The sequence below is a fragment of the Eulemur rufifrons genome, chromosome 6 (assembly GCF_041146395.1).
Source record: "Eulemur rufifrons isolate Redbay chromosome 6, OSU_ERuf_1, whole genome shotgun sequence".
NCBI classification, from domain to species: domain Eukaryota; kingdom Metazoa; phylum Chordata; class Mammalia; order Primates; family Lemuridae; genus Eulemur; species Eulemur rufifrons.
The window spans coordinates 68316738-68338780 of NC_090988.1; the positions used below are offsets into that span (position 1 = coordinate 68316738).

The following is a 22043-nucleotide window of genomic DNA, read 5'->3' on the forward strand; positions in this document are numbered from 1 at the left end:
GTTGAGACTTACTTTCTGACACTTAATACTTCTAGAATCTTAAATTGAGAAAAGATGTACATAGGACATAGAGCAACGAGTTCATAATTTCAAGAATGAGTTGAGATTACTGTTAACAGCAATAAGCAAGATCTAATTTAGTTTTCCATCTTACTTACAAAGAACATAGAAACTCTTAAAGTTTATTATTTTTACTTAGTGCTCTCAACATACACTGGTGTTCTGGAGGAAATGCTAATTCAGCTTTAACTCTTGGTATAGCATGTATACGCCCTTGGGCATGGCACCTTCCTGCTGAAAAACCTTCAGTGGGTTCCCCTTGCTTTTGGGGTAAAGCTGAAATTCTTATCATGACCTACAGGGCCCTGAACGATATAACCCTGTTTTGTTTCCTGCTGTCTTGCTAGACCACACTTGGTCCTCTAATCACATTGACCTTTCAGTTCCTTAAGGATCTGTTCTTTCTTCTATACAACCTCGCAGATAAAGAGCCTAAAGCCAAAAGAAGTTTGTACGTGCTCCAAGGTCACACAGATACTGTTAAATAAGTGGGGTTGCCACTCTAGAATCCCAGTCACCTAAAATATTACCTGACACATAGTGTTCATTCAGTAAATATTTGAATTAATTTTTTACCTAATTAAACCCAATTAAAGGGTTTTTAAGAAAGACATGATGTGAGCAGAATTGTGTTTGAAGCCTCTGATTCTCAATTGAGGGACAAAAGGACTTTTTAGTCTATATCCTCTCTCCCCTCTCTTTTCTCACCAACCCCTACCAAGTGAGTGAGCATTGTGGTCCAAATTGTGGTCCACAGGCCATTTAGATCCCAATCACAGGGGCAAGTTGGGGGTTCCAGGGCTCACTGGTTAAAAATTCACATTTTCCATCTCAGACCTTTCAAATCTGTCTCTGGGGAGTGAGTTTTCAAATTCTAATTTTTGTCAGATTCCCCAGTTGGTTCTTACCTGTACACACTACTGTTTGCTTAAGGAATCTTACCCGCTTCCTTCTAGTTTGTCTTTTCCCTCGGGTACACATTGGTATGAAAGGTTTTTTTTAAAAAGAGACCAATGATGGCAACTAATGCAAACAAACAGAAAAAGTGTGAGAAAGAGAAAGGAGCAACATGACCTTACAGAATCTGGATTTAGGAAGCTGGAGGAGAAGGAGGAAGTAACTTAGAGGAGATTGGGTAGGAGGCTAACCAGGAGAGTACAGTGTCACAGAATCCATGGAGAAGAATTCATTTCAGAGGGGAAGCAGTCAGTTGTCAGGAGCTAAGGAGGGGCTGAGGACAACTCAGGAAAGACCAAAGAGTTTGTGATTAAGAGGTTATTTCCTGCCTTAGTTATTAGTGGTGGTTGTGGGTAAAGAGTAGAGGCCAGGAGGGGACTCAGAAGACAAATGCTTGAAGACCAAGGACTAAGTGGAATCTAGTCGTGTAGCTTGGCTCTGAGAGGAGAACGCAGTAGCTTGGGGCATAATAGCAAGGTTTAGTTTCTGTTTTATTTTAAAGCCAAGGCAAACCCAGTTGTGTTTGTCAGGGCCAGGGGAATGTGACTGTCATGCTATCTTGCTGTAACTTTATTCCTTTCTTCAAAGATCTATATAGTCACATTGGAGACAATAAATTTGAATCACTTTCACAAATACTAGGCAAAATCTTGATGCCCTCTGGGGCTTAAATGGACAGGATGACACTGAAGCTGTGAGAAGTGGAATGACTTGGATGTAGCACAAATCATATTTCAGGTGTGCATTAGTCAAGGGAGTAAACGTGATAATAAATATCCCCTCAGTCCCAGTGGCTTAATGTAGTATCATTTATTCCTCATGCCATGGTCCCTTTAGCTGTTAACAGATGTCCTTCCACGAGGGACCCACACTCCTTTCCAGCTAGTGGCTCCACCACTTCCTAGGACTTTTGCATCCAGAGATGGAGAGATTGGAGACTCTCCCGAGAGGCCATGGAAGCCAGGACTCCAGGGGCCAAACTCAGTCACAGGTCCCAGTCGACAGCAGGGAGTCTGAGAAGAGTAGTAGAACAGTGTGCTCAGGGAGCAAAAACTCCACTATCCCTGAACCACAATAAGGTTCTTCCTTTGTTTTGTTTTTTCCTTTCTAAGCTCCTTCCCTCCAGTATGTAATAATCTCATTTTAAATTCTAGCAGAATTTGCATTTAGTCTGGCCTACACTTCCACTTCATTCACTCAGCAAATGTTTATTAACATTTGTGGAGCACTGTGAATGTAAGCATGTCACATTCTAACAAGGAGGCAAATGGGAATTCAAAATTTCAATGCAACGAGAGAGTGCCATGTTAATTACATACCGGCTATGGGAACACAGAGGTAGATTAATTCTGCTCAGGTAGTTCAGGAATGATTTGCAGAGGAGATGGCATTCAACCTGTGCCTTAATTAATGAGTTCACCAGGCTAAAGGGGTAAAAATGGAGGGGATTCCATCCTCCAGGAATTCCAGGCAGAAGGAACAGCATTAGCAAAGGCATGATGGGATGAGGCATATTTGGAAAGCTTCGAGTCTTTTGAGTGTAGTTGGAACTTGTGTAGAAGAGATTATCTAAAACTAAGCTGCAAGGATAAGGCTGAGGCCAGTTTGTGAAAGTCCTTATATGATCTACTGTTATGGGTTGAATTGTTTGTATCTCCCCAAAATTTTTATGTTGAAGTCCTACCCCTTAGAACCTCAGAATGTAACTACATTTGCAGAAAGGGCCTTTAAAGAGGTAATTAAGTTAAAGTGAGGTTATTCAGATGGTCCCTAATTCAATATGACTGGTGTCTTTCTAAGAAGAGGAGATGAGGACACAGATACACAGAGAAGACCATGTGAAGACACTGGGAGAAGACGGCCATCTATAAGCCAAGGAGGGAGGCCTCAGGAGAAACCAACCCTGCCAACACCTTGATCTCAAAGACTTCAGCCTCCAGTACTGTGAGAGAATACATTTCTGTTGTTTAAGCCACACCTAGTCTGCAGTACTTTGCCAAGGCAGCCCTTGCAGCCTACCGTACATACTAAACGGTGGGAATGGAGGGATTTGTGATCAAGGAGTCCTGGGGAGTGAGACAAAGAAGGGTGAGGAAGAGGGCAAGGCTAAGGATGACTGAAATTTTAGCTTCAGTCTTCCTGGATGGGTGGGCTGTGGGGCTAGGATCTGCGACATGCAGCAGAAGAGGAGGAGTTGCATTGTCCCATAGTCATTTCACATGTGTGTTTTACCCCTCGGCAAGCCTGGGAGTCCCTAACAGAGAGCCAAGGTAGTATATTGCTTTTAAAGTTTGTGCAGAGCCTCGTCCAAGACAGCACATAGCAGTCCTGAATAAATGCTCATTCTAAAGAAAGCCTTCCTTGGGACTTAGAGCATAGAAAAACCTGTGGTTTCGCCTAGTGTTTCATAGTTTTTACGATAGATTTTCATTTGCTTTCATTTACTCCAAATAATTCAGAATTGCATGGTGGTGGGAGAAATGCTGTGGTTGTTAAAAGTAGAAGCTTAAGAAGATACAAGCACCGGAGATGCTGAGAACTTGCTGAAGAAGCAGACAAAGACACTTCTAATTGGCTGCGTTTCATTTGTGAGGCTGGCAATTTGACGTAGAAGTCTTAAGAAAATTACTAAACCCCAGGGAATTGTCCTAGAATAAAAGAAAATCATCCTCATGTTGTTTATAATGCATAAGCAAATGCCATGCTTTGTTGTCATTTCTGAGTTTTCATGAAATGTGTAACATTACATAGCTCGTGATAGGACAAAAGGATCAACTCTTCAGCAATTTTATTAGTTTTGATTTTCCTTTTAGAATTTGCTATCATGTTCTCTATTTTCTCCTGAACCTACTGTTTTCTTCTCCATTAGCAATAACTAGGAAACACTCAGCCGACAGCTTCTGAGAGACTGCCTTCCTTTGCCTGTGGTTTCTTATTTCTCATCCCTTTCCCAGTTGATGTCCAAACTCATTACATTCTCTGCAACTGGTTTTCTGAACTAGCTCTGTTTTTTGAAAATTTTCCTTTATCTGAAAGAAAAGATCCAGAAGACAATAAGAGATACCACTCAAACATGTATTTATTGCTTCTCCCACCCCACGTATTATAAATAACGAAGCATTTGTTACAGATTATTACATTTTATGTAAGTTTTGTCCAGAGGTATCTTCTAACTTTAGGAAAAGGCTATTCTCACTTCTGGAGAGAAACATTGTCGAACTACAAATGAGAGGCTGTGTGAGGAACGGTTTCCATCTGCGTAGGATTACTTGGCAAATGCTTTAGGTGGGTGAAAAATCCGAGAGATGGTACACCTCTTCACTCTTTCTTTTCCACTTGATGTGTAAGGCCTCCAAACCCAATCCCCGTGGGGCCAAAATTTTTGGCATAGCAAACTGTGGACGAGAAAGGGATGAGGGGGAGAGAGAATACATTGGTTAGCACCATTATTTCTGGGCACAATCCTTTTACCTGTTAGACGCATCCTTTTGATAAATTTATGCACATAAGTTAACTTTTAAATAAATTGAACTATACTTATCCTAGATCTACTAATAAAATTGTTTATACTTCTTCACACTTTACTGTTTGTTCACAGACATTTTCCCATTTACTCAGCGTACTCTGGCTCTGTGTGGCCTGTCTACCCTTGTCCCCTGCTGCCTCCTGCCTCCTGCCTCCCTCCTACGCTCCAGGGACACAGAACCACGTGCAGTTCTTGGAACGAGCCATGATGTCCCAGCTTAGGTGTGTTTGTGATCACGGCTCCCTGTGCCTGGAAGGCCCCACCTTCACCCTGCAGCCCCAGAGGAAGCACGTCCTCTAAGGCACCTTTCTCATCCCCCCAACCTGATTACTTTCCATTTTGTAGGCAACTGCTTATGAATGTTCCTCTACTAAAGCTCTTTTCACTTTGAAATGCGATTGCGTGTTTACATGTTGATTTCCCTGCTGACTGCAGCAACATTTTAGGGCATTATGGCCTACGAATGCTGAGGACCCTCTGTGTCTCCCACTGCCCAAAGACGGCAACCATCTGTCAGAGAGTGGGCCAGTTCCCATCCCGTCTCATCGTGGGAAAAGCTCTGGCAACCTAGTCTTGAGTAACAAAATCCTCTCTCTTAACCCCTCTCCACTGCTCCCCCTGCTCCATTCCAACATAGGCATTTGGAGATCTTGAGGCACCATCATTAAGTGATGAAGCTCTGCTAAGCAACAGAAGAGGCCTAGGGGAGGCTCTGGGCTTGAGGACACACGGCCTTGGTCTAGTGCGTCTCTTCTGTTCACGGTATCAGGAAGGAGCTAAGTCTCTACCACCTCTCCACAAGACCAAGGGATTATGGAGGGCAGAGCTGCGAGGACCAGGAGGAAAACCAGATCTGTCCCTGTGATCAATAAGTGATGTACATCAGAAACAGAACTGTCGGGAGGTGGGGAGGGAGGGGAAGGAGGGAGGAAGGAGATAGATATGCAATAATAAACTCAAGTGTTCACCCTCCTCCAGTCACCCTTATATGCCATTCAGGTGGACAGAGGGCATTTAGATTTTCAGAAGGGACTATGATGCTGTTTGTCCAGGCCCGAGGCCACTTCCAAAGCCAAAGGCAACACGGTTTCCTCCTCGTCCTCTCTCCCCCAGGCACCCAGCTACCCTGAATCACTGAGCATCTGCAAGCATCTGGTCCCTGCCAGGTGCTCCAATGAAGAGGACCAGAGGTGCATCGGGCAGGAGATTGCTTTCCCCTAGGTGGTTTTTCTCCCCATCCTGAGAATGCAAACCCTGCCCGGGCTGAGCAGCCATGCCTCCCGGCAGGCACAGACACGCCTCAACTTCCCCTCCCAGGAGCCTTTTTTTGGGAAAACATATCCCAAGAAAGTCTCTGGAATCATTTACCTTTGCAATAAAGTTCCCCATCTTTGTCAGTGACATTCGTGGACTCCAGACTCTTCCCACAGATGGCACAGCGGAAACAGGTCTTGTGCCAAGGCTGGGGAGCACAGGAGAGTTGCGTATTAGTGAGGTGGGCAGCACATTCTGTTTCCATTTCAAGTCCTCTGACCAGCAGCGTGCAAAGGAGTGCCACCGTCTCAGCCACTAGCTGACCTAATGGGCCCCCAGAATAATTTTCCCAGGAGTTTGGAGAACTATGCTATGGCTTGGGCTAGTGATTCTCAGAACCCTGCAAATGGATTTATCATGGTGATTTGTGTATGTATTCCTTCAGAATTCCCAGGCCAAAAAGAGCCAAGGAACAAACTGGTTGGAGAAGGACTTGGGCTTGGAACAGTAGGTAATGTTTATATTGAATATAAAGTTAAAGAAGGAAAAAAGTAAAGAAATAAGGCAATTATTCAGGGGATTCACTCTTTTTTTAAATTTTGAGATGGGGTCTTGCTCTGTTGCCCCGGCTGGCCTTGACCACCTGGGCTCGAGTGATGTTCCTGCCTCAGCCTAGAGGTTCTCTTAGGTCTTCAAATGTCTGGTCTTGGGTGGAGATTGCCCTTGCATTTGAAGCCAGACGCTCTTCCTCCCCCCATTGAGTGTAAACAGGATATTCCTCTTTCCTCAGGTGCAGCTCCTTTGGTGAATACCTTGGCTTTGGGCCTGAAACCGGAACTTGTGGAGCAAGCATGCATAATTGTCTCAGACATCTGATGCCTTCCCTGAGCAGCAGCATTTGTGAGTGAGGATGCTTCTTCCTGCCGTGAGTGGTTCGCTGCATCCATGGGATGTGGTGCCTACAGCAGGCTAAGTTCGGCAGCGGTGAGGGGCCCCAGGGCTGACACCTTTTTGGAAGGCTTGTGAACACTTGGGGGCAGGGGGTGTGTGGACCTTTGTATCCCTGGAGATTTTAGCTCAGTGCCGTCCACCTAACAGGCTAATGCTTACTGCATCTAACTGCCCTGGTTCTAGCTTTCCAAAGGCCTGCAGGGTGACGGTCCCAGCCTGGGAGAGTGGGTGAGCATGTGTGGTTTCCAAAGTGGTTCTGGGAGCTAAGGAGAATGAGAGGTCTGGCCCCACCTGCCCACGGTTCCCACTGTCTCTCCCATTCCTGCCAGCTGGTCCGGTGGAGATGAGCAAGCCCCCTTCAGCTCACACAGAAGGCCTTACCTTGCCGCCTCCCATGACCTTCTCAGCAGCGTAGACTGACTTTCCGCATCGAGGGCACTTCTCCGACTCTCCGAACTTCGCAGTGAACTTGGAAGGGTTGCTGGTGGTGGCTGAGCGTGCCTGCTTTGGGGACCTGGCAGAAATAGGCAAACGAATGAAATGTAGACCTCCCTTGGCAAACAGTACAAGCTGTGTGACCTTGAGCAAGTTACTTCACGTCTCTGTGTCTCAGACTCCTCCTCTGGAAAATGGGGAGAATCCCGGAGCCTTTCTCATAGCGTTGTTGAGAGGGTTCAATGAGATAACATGTGTAACGCACTTAGAACAGTGCCTGCCCAGCATGTAGGAAGAGCTATAAATGTTAGCTAAAATGGTTTAAATTTTTCTGTTCTGCTGTAAAGTACTTAGCAAGTGTTCTGGGTGTGTCAGCTTGTGCTGTTGTCCTTGTTGTGTTGTTATTGCTGCTGTGCGTGTTTATGTTTTTCTGTGCTATCTCGAAGGCCACAGTTTTCCTTTCTGAAGTGCGTTGTGAAAATTACAGGGCAAGATAGGATCTTGACAGTTGGCGCTAAGCAGTTCCTGACAAACCACAGTCCAATGGACTGTTGCTTTCCTCACCACAATTCAAGCTGTCATGCTGATGTGAAGGTCACCTGTTCCAGGGAACAATGTCCAAAACAGACGCAAAGTAACAGCCCCTCGTGTGCTTATATCTTTCGGTGTTTCCTTGTGCATTATGTCACTTGAGCTGCCACAGCCCTGTAAGTAGTGGAGCTAGCTGGACAGTGAGGATCAGAGGGGTGACTGCCCGGGGCCAGGCGGCTCAGGTAAGTGGTGGGGCTGGGATGAAACTCCAGGTCTTCAGACTCTCGTTACTCTTTGTGCAGCATCACAAGGAAGCCCTAATGTTGAAAAGCGAACTTCAGTTACTACGGGACAGAGAATGCTGTTGGTATCATCTTTTCTTCTTTGAGAAGAGTCTCCAGCTGAGATTGAGTAATGAGAAAAATTAACGAAGAGAAATCCTCTCCTTAAGATGACTAACCACACATTCCCCCACTTTTCCAGGCTCTCCCATGGGTTACTCTCTTTTACAGGGATGACTCCTCAGACATCTAAGCGCCCTCTGGGGCAAGCCCTCCGCGGGACACTTCCTCAATTGATCTGGGCGTTTGTGGCCAGTTCACTGCAGAGCTGAGCCTGGATGCCAGCTGGCCAGACAGTGGCTGCAGGCCAGGGGCCATCGGACTGTCCTCAGGTCTGGGCTGAGGTCACTGTGATCACCGAGAATGTGGACCAAGGGGAGCAGACTGGTGGATGGAGGTGGCCAGTGTGATGTCCCAGCTCCCTAGGATAACATTGGGGGCACTCTGGCACTCCTGTATTGGCCACAGGCAGCTGGAGAGCCCCCTAGAACAATCGTAATTGATTGTTTATTCCAAAGCTCAGCCCATCCCTGCAGACACACTCACCCTGCCATGCGGACGTTAGTCATCTTACAACCTAAGGGAAGAAATCTTTTCATGACAAGCACGCAGAGAATGGCCACTGCCTCCTGCCATATTTATGTGATTTACACAGAAACTCTCAAAGGGGAAAAAAGGAGACTGCATGTGATTTTGCAAAGGTCAAACAATGGAACATCTGTACTTTCTGGGTTTTCTCTTGACATGCAAACCAAGAGCCATGGTGTAAAAGTAATTGCCCTTTAGAAAGGCAGATAATTTAAAGAGAGTCTTTGGAGAGATGACACATTGTTCAGACTTGGTCAGACTGAGTATTCCCATTGTTGGCAAGTCAACAATAGAGGCCATTCTCTCACTTCCAGAAAACGTTGCTATGGGAACAGAATGAACTGTCCTGATACTTGGAGACTCTCACAGGGAGGGGGGAGGGGGCAGTAACTCACTGTTGGAACTGGAGGCCGAGGTGCTCGCCCGTGTCCGTGCTGAGACAGCCGGCGCCTTGCCCGTACCCGATGCCCTTGGGGCCGTACCTACGTCCATAGCAGGTCTTACAGTAGATCTCTGACTCGTGTGCCGCCACTGTCGTGCTGTCGAGGGCCTTCCTGCAGGCCACTGCCAGGGAAAGGAAGGGTCAGGGGCTTGGGCCGAGAACCTTCTCCCCTTCCCTACACCCGCAAGGCCACGCTCGGTGCCAGAGACCCAGCACGAGGGGCCCTCAAGCCAAGAATACAACTTTGATTCCTGACCAGAGCGTCTGCCCTGAATTGTACACTCCAAGACAGTCCTGATTTCAGAGAGGAGGATATAGGGTGTGATAGGACCCAGCTAGCAAGGGGCAGAAGCCAGCACTGGAACCACACGTGTGGTCTTGGACCTGCTAAGAACCAGGTCCCTGAGTGTCTCACCCCAGATGACATCAGGGAAGTGTGTATGTATCCATGGGGGCAAGGAGGGGGAGGCTGAAGCAGGAGAGGAGCTTATCTTTTTTTCATCATATAAGAATCAGGATTGAGCAGTTTCTGTACTTTTCGTGGCCTTTGAAGGGCTCCGTGATATTCACTGAGACTAGTTTAATTCTAGTCCCGTTCTGGAGGCAGGGGAGGTAGTGATGGGGACAGACCTGACCCCGGATCCTGCATGTTACCTAATATAAAGGCCTAGAAGCCTGGATTTCCAGATCAAGAATCCCAGTTTCTTCCTTGTAACAATCTGTGTGATACATATAACCATCTCTGTTTTATAGATGGGGAAATTGAGGCTCACAATGGTGAAATGACCTGCCCAAAGTCGCACAGTCAGTGCACGGCAGAGCCCAGACTCAAACTCTAGTCCTTTTTACTCCAATTCCAGTGTTCTTTCCAATATTCCTCACTCCCACTTTTTTTTCTTTTTTTTTTTAAAAGAACACTGGCTATTTTTGGACAAAAGCCAGAGGGTTATGGAATAAACTCTCTGGAGCAATGAATTCTGCGTAATTGTAATAACAATGGTGAATCCGAGGGATGTATGAGACGACTTAAAAACAATTACTCATCATTAAAACCCAAAGCATTAGTTAATTCTACAACCCAATCACTAGTTGAGTCTACCATCCCAATCACTCAGAGCAGCGGTTCACCTGTTCTTCGATGAGAATTACGTTTGCCCTGGGAGGTACGGGGTAATGGAAACTCCTGCAGCTGATAAAACGTTACCGTTTCTGGCAGCGTGAGGATGGAGAATCTCCCTGTCCTAACAGATGGAGTTCTGTTTCAGACGGTTTGCAGCTACCTGGGTGCCTTGCAGCCACTGGGCTGAGGTATGGGGGTGTGGCGGGGTGTGAGTGGGGGACTAGATGGGGAGGGGGCCTCCCAAATACCCAGCAAAGCTAGCCCTGAAGCCAGACCTGCTGGAGGGAAGCAGAGAAGGTAAGTGGCCATTTCACAGCCGTGGCCAATTTTTCCCCAAACAGGACTAGCTGCCAAGAGACTCTGCAGAACGCAGTCCTGCAGAGAACGCCGGACTGGGAGTCCGAAGGTGCTCGGCTCTGCTGCAGATGCATGCGACCTGGGCTTGGAGGTGAGAATGACTTCTTCAAAGTCACATAAGTCAGGCAGAGCCAGACTCTCAGGGGGACCACAGGGTCTCAAAGGTCCCCCTAGCTTTGAGATTTGTGAATCTGTTTCTGGCAGGTGATGGTCAGGATTCCCTTTATGAAGTTGCTGGTGCCCAGGCCCTGAAACGCTTCCCTTCTGACTCTTACAGAGTTGGCACGTGTTGCCCCCTGCCTGACACAGGTTCTTTCTTAGGCAGGACCAGTCACAGCTGGCTTCAGTGACAGCTGGCCAGTGGGGGGCAACACAGAGAGCCAAGTCCATCCTGGCTCCAGATAAACACTGGCTTCCTTTCTCTGCCAAGTCACATGCTGTCCATGTCACCACAGGGCCAAGGTTTTCCCCACAGAGAGCGGTGGCAGGCCAGCTTGTTCTGACTTTGAGCTGGGAGAGCACCCTCGTATCTTAGTAGAGTTCTACTTCTAACAAGTTCCCAGGTGATGGTGATGCTGCCAATTCCGGGACCGCACAGTGAGAACCACTGCCTGACAGCATCTGCAGTTAATTGTGAGCTTTGCAATGCCCTCTGGCTGTGAGGGGCCCCGTGGCGGTCACCCAACTCACTGCAGTGGAAACAGGTCTTGTGGAAACTCCTTCCATTGCACTGGATTTCCTCCGCGTGGTAGACGGTCTTGTCGCAGGCTCCACATTTTGCGCCTCCGCCCCAGTTTGGCATCTTGTAGACTCTCTGACCAAAGTCACGTCTAACAGAATATAAAGCAAATACCCTTAAATTTAGATGGTCCCAGGAGTGAACCAGTCCCTGATAGTGCAATGGTCTGAAGACCAGGATCCAGCCCAGTTTGTTTGGTGGTTCATTCATTCATTCATTCGTCAAATAGCTATGGCATGCTAACCACTGAATAAGCTCAAACACTCAGATGGTTTTGCGTGATCACTTACCACGTTGGGACTCAGTTTCCTCTTCTTTTAAATTTCAATAGCATCTGCCCCTATGTCATCTCACAGAGTTCTGGGAAGGAATGAATGGGCTAATTTTGTGTACATAAAATTATATACAAATATTGAGTATTATTATTTTTCCATCTAAAGTTTAAAAAATTATTCCATCAAAGTGAGAGTCACCTAGGAAAATGGTATTCTCTTCATGTCTAGCTCTGTGCTTCTCAGTCACCTTGGATCCTGCTAGAATGCAGATTCTGGTTTGGTAGATCCGGGGAGAGGCAGGAAATTCTGCAGTTCTAACAGCCTCCAGGCAATGCTGATGCTGCTGGCAGCGGACTACCCTTTGGGTAGCGAAGTCTTAGCTTATCTCGCTGATAGAAATATATATAAGATCTCCCACTTAGATTTATTCCTCATATCGATGAATTCCTTTTTAAGAGCACCATCACCAGGCAGTAAGATATATCGGCACTCTGCCACGTCCGTAGGCTGGAAACCTACCTTCTGCTCCCAGCGTCACCCTCCGCTTGCTGTGTGTACCAGGATGAACCACATAGCTTCTCCTTACATCTGTTTTCCCCACCTATACTATGAAGGGAGCCATTCTTTTCTTTGCTGCTTTACAGTGTTGTTTAGTGCAGTGGTCCCCAACCTTTTTGGCACCAGGGACCAGTTTCACGGAAGACAATTTTTCCACGAATGGGGTTAGGGGTATGAGGGGTGTTGGTGGAGCTCAGGCAGTGATGCAGTGATGGGAGGTGGCTATAAATATGCTCGCTCTCCTGCGGCTCACCTCCTGCTGTGTGCACCCCCCCCATTCATCAGTTTCATGGAAGACAATTTTTCCACAGACTGCGGGGGGACAGGGGTGGGCAGCCAGGTCCCTAACGGGCCATGGACTGGTACCAGTCCACGGCCCGAGCATGGGGACCGCAGGTTTAGAGAACCCAATGACACGATGTGCAGGAAGGTGCTTGACTAGCTTCCCAGTGGCAGACAGGAGCCAGACCACAGTACTGGCGTGTCCTCCTGCACCCCGGAGACATTCCGCTGCAAGGAGCTGCTGATGGCTACAGCCTCGTGCTGTCATTGTCTCCTCACCAGAAGTTCATACTTAAGAGATATTACTCGGAAAAGAGGATTTAAACATAATGTTCTTTCTCTGTCTGTGTCTTTAAGTAGGAATCTAAGTTTTCAGTTTCCCCCACAGCAGAACTGAAATTAGCCATTGATATGCAATGAAATTTCTAGAATCCTGCCAGCTGCCCAGGGGAGCTGAATTTCCACTGGGATCCTTTGGTTTCTAAGAAGCCTGGTGTGTCATCTTGTCATTGACACTAAGCACTATCAGGCCGTTCTGAGTGGCTGCTTCTGACCTTCTCTTTCCCTTCTGGGAAGCCAGTCACCTTCTTATAATAGTTGGCGATTAACAACTAAGCCCTCCTGGGTCAACTGGTCCAGAGTGTCTCTCAGTCTCATAACAAAGACAGTTTTTTGCTAAGAAACAGAAAGTAAATAGCAAACAGACCATTGAACCTGACACTAGGACTGAAGGGAACATTCCTATCTAAATATCCCCCAAAGAGCTTTCCCCACTTAGAGAAGCTGTGAGGTTAGCTAGGAACATCTGATCCTTCCTCTCATAGAAGCTGGCTCTTCTGTTTATTCAGTGAAATTATGGAAAATAACTTTTAAAAAGGAAACATTTGGTGCTTCTATTTCCATAGTTCAGGTTGTTCAGGATAATGGAAAGAATAATGGATTTTGAGTTGAAAGGCTTAGAATCAAGCCTATATCCATCCATTCACTCACTCACTCACCGTGCATTTACTACCTAACCTATCACGTGTCATCACTGCACTAGGTACTCAGTGAGGGATTAAGGGAGGAAAACTTACAAAAATGAGTAATTTGTGTCCCCTGGCATTGAGAGCCCCATATTCCAGGGAGGAAGTTAGGCAGAAATCAGAATACTTTGTAGCAGAGAAGAGTCTTGTGAGAAGTGCCATGGAAACCAAATGAGGGAATGGCCAACCACATTTAGGGCTGGACGTAAAAGCAGTGAGTTGTTGGAGGGTCACAGCAGAGATCACATTCAAACAGGGTTTTGAAGGGTTAATAGGAGTTCACCAGATAGAGAAAAAGGGAAAAGACATTCACACAGAAAAAAAGAGCAAGCAGAAAGGCACAGAGGCCTTAATATCCCCTAACAGAGCCCAATTTGTTTATTTTGGACTCCATTTAAACTATAGACTTTCAGGGTTGGAATAGATTTTTATTTATTTATTTTTTTTTTGAGATAGAGTCTTGCTCTGTCACCTGGGCTAGAGGGCCATAGCATCAGCCTAGCTCACAGCAACCTCAATCTCCTGGATTCAAGTGATCCTCCTGCCTCAGCCTCCCGAGTAGCTGGGATTTCAGGTGCACACCGCCACACTGGCTAATTTTTCTATATTTAGTAGAGATGGAGTCTCACTCTTGCTCAGGCTGCTCTTGAACTCCTGAGCTCAAGCGATTCTCCCGCCTCGACCTCCCAGAGTGCTAGGATTACAGATGTGAGCCACCATGCCCAGCCCAGAATAGATTTTTAAGATTTCCTGGCCTCCTCGTTTAGAATGAAGGTGTAGCATAAAAAAGCAAATATTTATGGGTATTTTCTTAGCTATCTTCTTTTTCTAAGATCCATTCTTCTTTCATTAAAGATAATATATTTTCTAGAAAAGAGTAGGATCACGTAATTTTGCTCGTATTCATTTTGGTCCTGAGTTTCAACACGATATAAAATAGAGGAGAAATTTAATATATTTTATCAAGGAACATGACAGTGACACTTATAAAATTAATGATGTAGAAATTTTCAATGAAAACAACCCTAGGTCAAATTTCTCATTTCAGATCTTCAGTGGAGATTCCATTGGCATGTCCTGCAAGTTAGTGGGAGACAGATATACCTCTTGGGGGATGGAAACACACACACACACACACACACACACACACATTTTTATATTCAGCAAAGCCTAGGCATCCTTTTTAAAATGAGAATAAGATTACAGATAATACCTTCTTCACAAGCAAATGTATCCTAGCACAGGTTGTATTTCAGTGATCATAAATATCTGACATACATACATCATCAGTATTTAAAACCCAAAATAGAAATCTGTGAATATTCTATTAACAGATACTCAGTTCCATTTCTGAAGGTGGGAATATAACTACCGAGGCTGAACACAGAAGATGTCTTTGATTTCTTTGGCCAAAAAGCAGAAGGTGTTTTAAAGCATCCTGAATCTAAAGACATGGATTCTTATATTGACCTTGTGACCTTGAACTTGGGTGAAAAATGTTGATAATATTGTCTCCTGCTCAGGAAGGTCATGGACATATGATGGAATTTAAAGTAGTATTAGGAAGTTATTCAAAGGCAAAAGCATTGTTACTCACTTCACTTCAGGTTGTTCAAATAGCACCAATCTGCTAATAATTAAGTAACTCTGGTTTGAAATCCCATCTAGTTCCTGGCTTACATGTATAACCTTTTCAGCCTCCAGCAAGGCTTTGGAATTCCTGTGTCTCAACACTCCCCTAGCCAGGCCTGGAATGTGAGTTTACCCTGGCAAGGTACCAAGGGATGGGCCATTTGTTTATCAGTGTTGCCTGGTACTGGCAAGGGTCATTGAAGGTGGGACACCAAATATAGGCTTGCCCGTCACTCAGCCGCATTTGTCACCTGGGTCACAATCTCCATCACACCACCTGGCACTACTCTCTGGGCCAGTCCCTGAGATGGCTATGTTATCACAGACAAGCCGTGGGTCAGGACTGAAAAGGGGGACAGTCTGGAATTTATGTGGATGGGACAGAATGGAGAGCCCTGCCACATCAGCCTGGGAGAGGTTGGACTCCAGACTTGGATACCTAGATCCCAGTGAGAAACTACCTTGTGTAGTCTCAATGCTGTGGAAGAGACTGCACTGGGAATGCGCTTCGGTGGGTGGGAAATCAGATAGATGGATCAGATAGATGCAGGAGGCTAGGGTTCTAGTTCCATCTTGCCTCTTCAAAGCTGTGTGATCTGGGAAAACTATTTAACCTCTCTGAACTTCAGTATCCTAGCTAAAATGGGGGCAATAGTCTCTTTTAGCTCACTATTGCTGGGAGAATCGTATCAATTCAAGTACTGTCAAATCACTTTGTAAACTGTAGAGTATTATCATATGTAAGAGGTAAGCAGTTCTGCCACAACTCTAAGTTGTCACGTATCAATCTGAATTTTTAAAAGACTAACCAAACTGTACATCTTGGGCAAATTCTTCCTAATCCAGTTCCCTCCCTGCCTGCCTGCCTTCCTTCCTTCCTTCCTTCCTCCCCTCCTCTCTTTCTCCCTTCCTCCCTTCCTCCTCTTCTTTTCCCTCCCTCCCACCTCTCTCTCTCTCTTTCACTACCAACTATGAAACTGAAAGATGATGCCTTAGGGCAGAAGTGGTGGGATACATAAAATGGGCACTTAGTGATTCAGTTTCTTCTTTGTAGGGTCCATTAAAGAACCTGGGAGGGAACGTTAGGCCATGACTTTTAGCAGAGACCTTAAGTGACAATGCCACAATGCTGCCGTTTTCAGCTCAGTGCTGATTCACTTGGTCATCCTACTAGATACCTAATTCCATACAGTGAGTTAAATTGTCTACACTGGCTGAGACAAAGATTTTGGATCACAGGAACACATATGTGGAATCTAAGTGATATCATCATCATTACTAATATAATAATGCTATTATTGAAGCTAATGTGTCTAGAGCACAGCCCTGGGGCCAGGCGCTGTAGGTGCTATTATAACATTTACTTTACAGATGGGGAAATGGAGTTTTAGGGAAATTATATCACTTGCCCAAAGTCACATGACTGGTATGTGTCACAAGGCTAAACTGGACCTTAGGTTTCTCTGACTTCAAAGCTGTATTCTTAGGTCAATATTACTTACTATTTATCTTTTACTATTTGTCAGTTGCTTTATGTAAATTATCTTTAATACTTACAACAGCCCTGCAGAGCAAATTTTGTTATCCCCAGTCTGCTGATGAGAAAACTGAACAGAGAGCTTAAGTAGCTTGTCCAAGGTCACACAGCTAGTAGGTGGCAGAGCTGCAATTCAAACCCCAGTTAAGCTGCTCCTATGTCTCATGCTCCTGCTCCCAACACTGAAGAGGGGACAAGGGTCAACACCTCCATTAACCAAACTTCGCTGTTGATGGCAATTGAGGTGTAACAGATCCGTGGTCTCTCCGTGGGACAGAGAGGCCACTCACAGGTGAGAGCAACAGGGAGACTGAAGGTGACTCAGTAAAATGCAGGACTTTCTAAGAGCCGGCACTGTTTAAACATGGAAAGGGCTCCCTTGAGTTGGGGAGATCACTATTGACTTTCAGCTTGGGGGGGATGGATGTCCATGTGGCTGCGGTGCACTGAAGCCCCTTCAAGGGTCCTTCAAGCCCTGAGACAGATTTAAGGATCTGAACAGCAATCAAAGCTTCACCTTGCAGAAATACTGCCTAGCGGTGTCCCCTCTCAAACACGGCCCCTCTCTAGCCTTCTCTTAATTCAGGAAAGAAAGAAGGCTTGGCATGGTGAAAAAGCATGGGCTTTGGAAAGAAACAAGCCAGGGTTCAAAAACACTGACTGTTGGACCTTGGGCAGATGGCTCAGATTCTCCGAGTCCATTGTCCTCATGCACATGAAGACTGGATGAGAAGGCTTGTCTGAGAAGGTTGTCTTCAGGTTAAATAAGATAATAACAGCTTAGATACTGTATATAATTACTTAATACATAGCAGGCATTTAATAATTTTAGTTGCTTGCATTATTGCTATTGTTGTTAGTATTATTTATCTCCCGTTTTCAAATCTGTTTTCTTAAAACAAGGAAATCTCTGCCTGCTTCTTCTCCGTGGTCCTTCTGGTTCAGACAGTCAATCAACTTTGGTTTTCAGCCCTCAGAGTGTGCCACACCCAGCAACAGGTGTGAGCAGGCCAGGGAGAGTGGGCCCCCTCGGGTTGGATCCGTCTGGAAGCAGCCTGCCCATGCAGGGTCTGTGTGGCCCAGGGGAGACCATGCCCTTCAGCCCCCCGTGTAAGACACTCCAGGTCAGTGGCTTCCTTCTAAGCTTCTGAACCCAGATAGATGACATCTGCCGGCCAGAGGCCCTTTCGCAAAGCCTGGGAAACACAGGTTGCTCACTGCCAGGAAACAAACCCGAGTGTCGCTCTCGCCCTTTTAAAACTCAGACACGGTGGACCAAGGCTGTAACACATGGCCATATTACACCTTTTCTGAAATTAGCTCTACAGTGTGGCTGCCTTTTCCTCTCCAAAACTCACTCTTTGTTCCATTTTGACCTTCACGATTTATTTTTAAAGATCACATCGTACCCCAGGTTACATGCTGGCTCTGCCACTTCTAAGACACGTGACCCTGGGCGATGGCTATGCTTTCTTGAACTTTAGTTTCCTCCACTGAAGAATAACTTTTTGCAGGACGTTTTGTGACAGTTAAATAAGCTAATACTTGTTCCACACCTTCCCAGGGCAGTAAGCAACTATCAAATCATGACAGACCCTTTCCCATGATGAGGTCCGCAGTGAAGCTCAGAACAGGCTCCGTCCCCCGCAGCCCTCGAGACCACTGCTGTCCCCCTTCCTGCGTTTCTTCGCTGCGATGAATAACTGCAGGTTTTCCACATTTGCATCACGTTTCTCTTTGACCGTGAGGCCCAACCCCCGATGTACGGTGTTCCCAAACGTCTGGACTTGCCATTGGAAGTCCTGCCTCAGCAGTTGTGTTCCACATGTATTATATTCCTAGTCCTGTGTCCTTCTTCTTGTAAACAAATCAATTGTCTTCTCACTTCTGGTCAGCTTGTCAGCCACTCTGACCTCTGGACTTTTATCATTGCACTTGTACTTGGCAGGAAATCCTTCCGAAACCCACTGGGTCTGTCTCCGTGCCTTCTCTCAAAGGCCTTGCACATTCGTATAGTTTTATTAAATTTTAAACATACTTTCCTATATTTTATCCCATTCAATTCTCACAAATTCTTTTGATATAGGTGGCCTTATCTTAATTTTGCTGTTCAGAGAATGGAAACTCTAAGAAGTTAAGTGATATTCAGAGCTATCATTTGAACAGACTCTATAACTGATGTTCTTTGTTTTCTTCTATTTTCTCCTCAAAGTTCCCAGGATTTCTGAATTGGTGTTCTACCAAGATTCTGTCCCTACTTTCTCTGAGAGCATTTTGGCTGTTTGCCTTGTGGATGCTGCTGCCCACTCTCCCTTCCCCCCCTCCCTCCCGCCTCCCCGAGCCCCTGCCTGGCTCCCTGGCTCTGGCCGGTGGCCTGTGCGACTGGGCTGCGGAGCACCTGTGTGTCCTCCCGGGAGGGCGCCAAGCCCTGGGAATCAGCCGCACCTCCTGCCCAACAGCGTGGCTCATTTCCACAGACCACAGGTGACCGAGTCGTTCAGAAAGGAACCAATGCCAAGTCAGAAGAGTCCCTTACATTTTCTGGGTCATAAAGCAGTTTTACATAAATTGTGATAAACTGGATGTACCCAGTATCGAGATTCAGTCCCCAAAATAAACTGATGACACAAGCCCTCTCTATTTCCCCATCCCTGCTGATGTTCATGTCCACCCTTCCCTGCACAGGGCTGCCTCGACCTCCCTCCAGCCCCGTTGCGGGGGACGGTCAATGCGTGCCTGTCACACTGCATTGACTTGTATGCGGGAGACCAGTTTCCTCAGACCCGTCACCCAACTCCTCCCCCTTGGAGCAGTCATCATCCCAGCTCAGGGACCGAGCAGAAATCAGGGGCCGCAGCCCTGCTCTTTCAGCAGCCTTTCTGCTGAGACCACTGCTTAAAACCGTGCCTTAGTCTCAGTTGCACTTCTGCCTGTCACCCGCTGGGATAGTAACAAAAAAATCCTTGACTGAAACTTGGAAAAAACACTGGAAATCACCCCTCACCCCCATCTTGGAATTATCTTCCCATTTAGTAATGCTTTTAATGGACTTTCAACGTAGCAATGTCTTTTTTGGGTCCAATTTTGATTAATTTTAAATGATTACAAGCAAGCCTGTTGCTGAACATCTTTGGGATGTAAAGTTATTTTAAACCAACAAACCCGAAATCTCAGTCATTCGCCCACACCTTTTGAATAGTGCGATTCGAAAGCATAGTTAGGGCACGGGAACGCCGTCGTCTGTATCGGGTCTATTACAACCGCTTCGTATCCTCGCAGTCCTTTACAGCTTAGAAAAATGTCACCAGTTTATATCGAGCCTTGCAGAGGTGGGGACCAAGACCCTGAAGGACTTCCTCAAAGTCTCTCGTCCACTAGTTATGTGGTGGTTCTAGGACTAGAAATGTAGCCCAGGTCTGTTGAAATTTAGCCCGCTGGCCTTTCTCTTATTTCTCTTTCCTGCCATCTCACCTAAGACAGTAGGGAACAATACTCCACCATGAAAGTAGTTTTAGACCAAAAATAATCCCTTACTCATTTCTCTATCTATGAGGTTCCCTTGAGCCCCCAAATATTTATCATCTTTTCAGGAATTTAGGAATTTTTTAAGCCCCTCAAGATCCTCACCAGAATCAAGTATAACTTGAACCTCCTTGCACTGAACCAGAGCGGATGCTGGCACTTGGGACATGAAACACACCCTTCCTCTTATGTGACGCTTTCTAGTCCCAACCAGCCACCAGGCCAGCCCACCCCCCAGCCCAATTGCCTGCTTCACTCCACTCACCTGCCTATGTGGTCTCTGCTCGGCTCAACTGAGTGAGGGGGGCTCTCGTGCTCTTTAAATATATAGAGACTGTCACCAGTCTTGGCCTGCTTAGGAAAGGGCAGGAGGGAGGCCGAGGGGAGAGGGTGAATGAGACATGAGTAACACAACTGCTATCAGAGGCCAAAAATAGCCTGTGACCAAATCCCTGAGTTTTGTCCCCCCCAACGCCAGCTGTGAGCCTCTTGGAGAACAATATCACTTGGGTTCTATTTTAATTGCCAGTTGCTTATGGCACCAAGGGGTCAATTTAGGGAGTATGTAAATTTCTGATCAAGTGGTTCAAATGGGAACAAGAGCAAACGATTTCACATCTAAAATAACTTCTCCAGGCCTCCACCCCTCTGGCTTTCCTGGGAGTCAACGCAAGGTACCTGCGTGAATCATGAGTCATATCTGGGAGCCCTCGGGAACTCTGAGCCACAGGTCACCACACTCCTGAAGAGAATGCAGAGCTAAAAATAAGCGTGATGGGTGTCTGAAACGATACTTAGCTAATCTCCTCAAAGAAGCATGGGGGGAGAAAGGTCAGCTGATCACCAGGAGCCTGTCGCTCCTTCTGTCCTATGAAGACAAGTTTCCTCTCAAAAGTTTTGAGTTACTTTGTCCATCATCTTTCTCTATTTAAGAATTTGACATAGCAGATATAACATCACACAGTCTTCGTAAGTCTCTGTAGACCCACATTTTCTTTGGGGGTTTAATTTTGCTTTGCCTGGAATTCACAGCGTTTGGCTTTGATCGAGCATCATGGACTAACACAAATTATAGAATTTAAGACCTGACAAGAAGTTTGGAGATTTGAAACCAGCCTCTCCTGTTACGGATGAGGAGACTGAGGCACAGACAGTGGAATCCAGGCCATCTGCTCCTCAGGTGCCGTCCACCCTCATTGACCTGGATGTCGTGGTTAGGCATAGGTAGAACCCAACCAGGAGGTTTATGAGACCCAGCCCTCCAAATCAGTCATATGAACCCGTCAGTTACCTGCCCGCAAAGCAGTTGGTTGAATGATATTTCACTGCCGAGAAGGTTGTGGCAATTTCACAAAGGTGGCCATGACACAGCCTCCTGTGGGATCTCCTTGGTCTGTGTCTTCATGGGACAGCGTGTTCATCACAGAACGGAGGCAATCATGATGACCGTAGGAAGTTCAAGCTAGGAAGGACTTTAGAAGTCTTCTAGGATAGTGGCTTTCAAACTTCTGTGGGTTTTTTTCTTTTCCTTTTTTGACATCAGAATGCTTTTTTCTATAGATAATCATAAATAGAGCATCAATATATAGACCAGATAAAAGAGGAGCTGCATTGCTTGAAAGGAATAGCACACTTTCACCGTGACCACCCGCCCTCTTTGCAGCCCTGACCTTGCCTTTAATCCCTGTCTACAACACGACGTGCAGATAATCGGGGATCTTACTTTTGGATTGTAATTGGTTTTCTTCATTACACATTAGTACTTATTTAAACTTTATTACCAATTGTATGGCTTTCTTTGTTCAACTACTATTTCTTGTACGCTTTTTGTGTCTTACATTTTTAATTTTCTGTGTGTATGTGATAGAATGCATTCTTGATGAATTCATGGAGGGAGTCTGTTGTAAACTT

The 22043-nt window shown here is 46.1% G+C and overlaps 1 protein-coding gene across 2 annotated transcripts; it reads right to left on the bottom strand.

The window, feature by feature from the left end:
• Window positions 1-3695: 3695 nt before the first annotated feature.
• Window positions 3696-20427, bottom strand: CSRP3 (cysteine and glycine rich protein 3). Of its 2 annotated transcripts, XM_069469689.1 has the most exons (6): window positions 20398-20427; window positions 11253-11392; window positions 9039-9207; window positions 7130-7262; window positions 5912-6005; window positions 3696-4412 (listed from the first exon to the last, which is right to left on the bottom strand). In XM_069469689.1, exons 2-6 carry the CDS (start codon window positions 11362-11364, stop codon window positions 4336-4338), a joined length of 585 nt encoding a protein of 194 aa, XP_069325790.1. In that variant the 5' UTR covers window positions 11365-11392; window positions 20398-20427; the 3' UTR covers window positions 3696-4335. The 2 variants fall into 2 exon arrangements, with proteins under 2 accessions (XP_069325790.1, XP_069325791.1); XM_069469690.1 differs by lacking the exon at window positions 9039-9207.
• Window positions 20428-22043: the final 1616 nt, after the last annotated feature.

Excerpts from the sequence above, each read along its gene's own strand:
- CSRP3 (XM_069469689.1), bottom strand. The coding sequence starts at position 11,364 with ATGCCAAACTGGGGCGGAGGCGCAAAATGTGGAGCCTGCGACAAGACC. Across the intron at positions 9,208-11,252 it reads CAAGACCTGTTTCCACTGCA|TGGCCTGCAGGAAGGCCCTC; the intron begins GTGAGTTGGGTG and ends TTTCCCTGGCAG. Across the intron at positions 6,006-7,129 it reads AGGTCATGGGAGGCGGCAAG|CCTTGGCACAAGACCTGTTT; the intron begins GTAAGGCCTTCT and ends TGTGCTCCCCAG.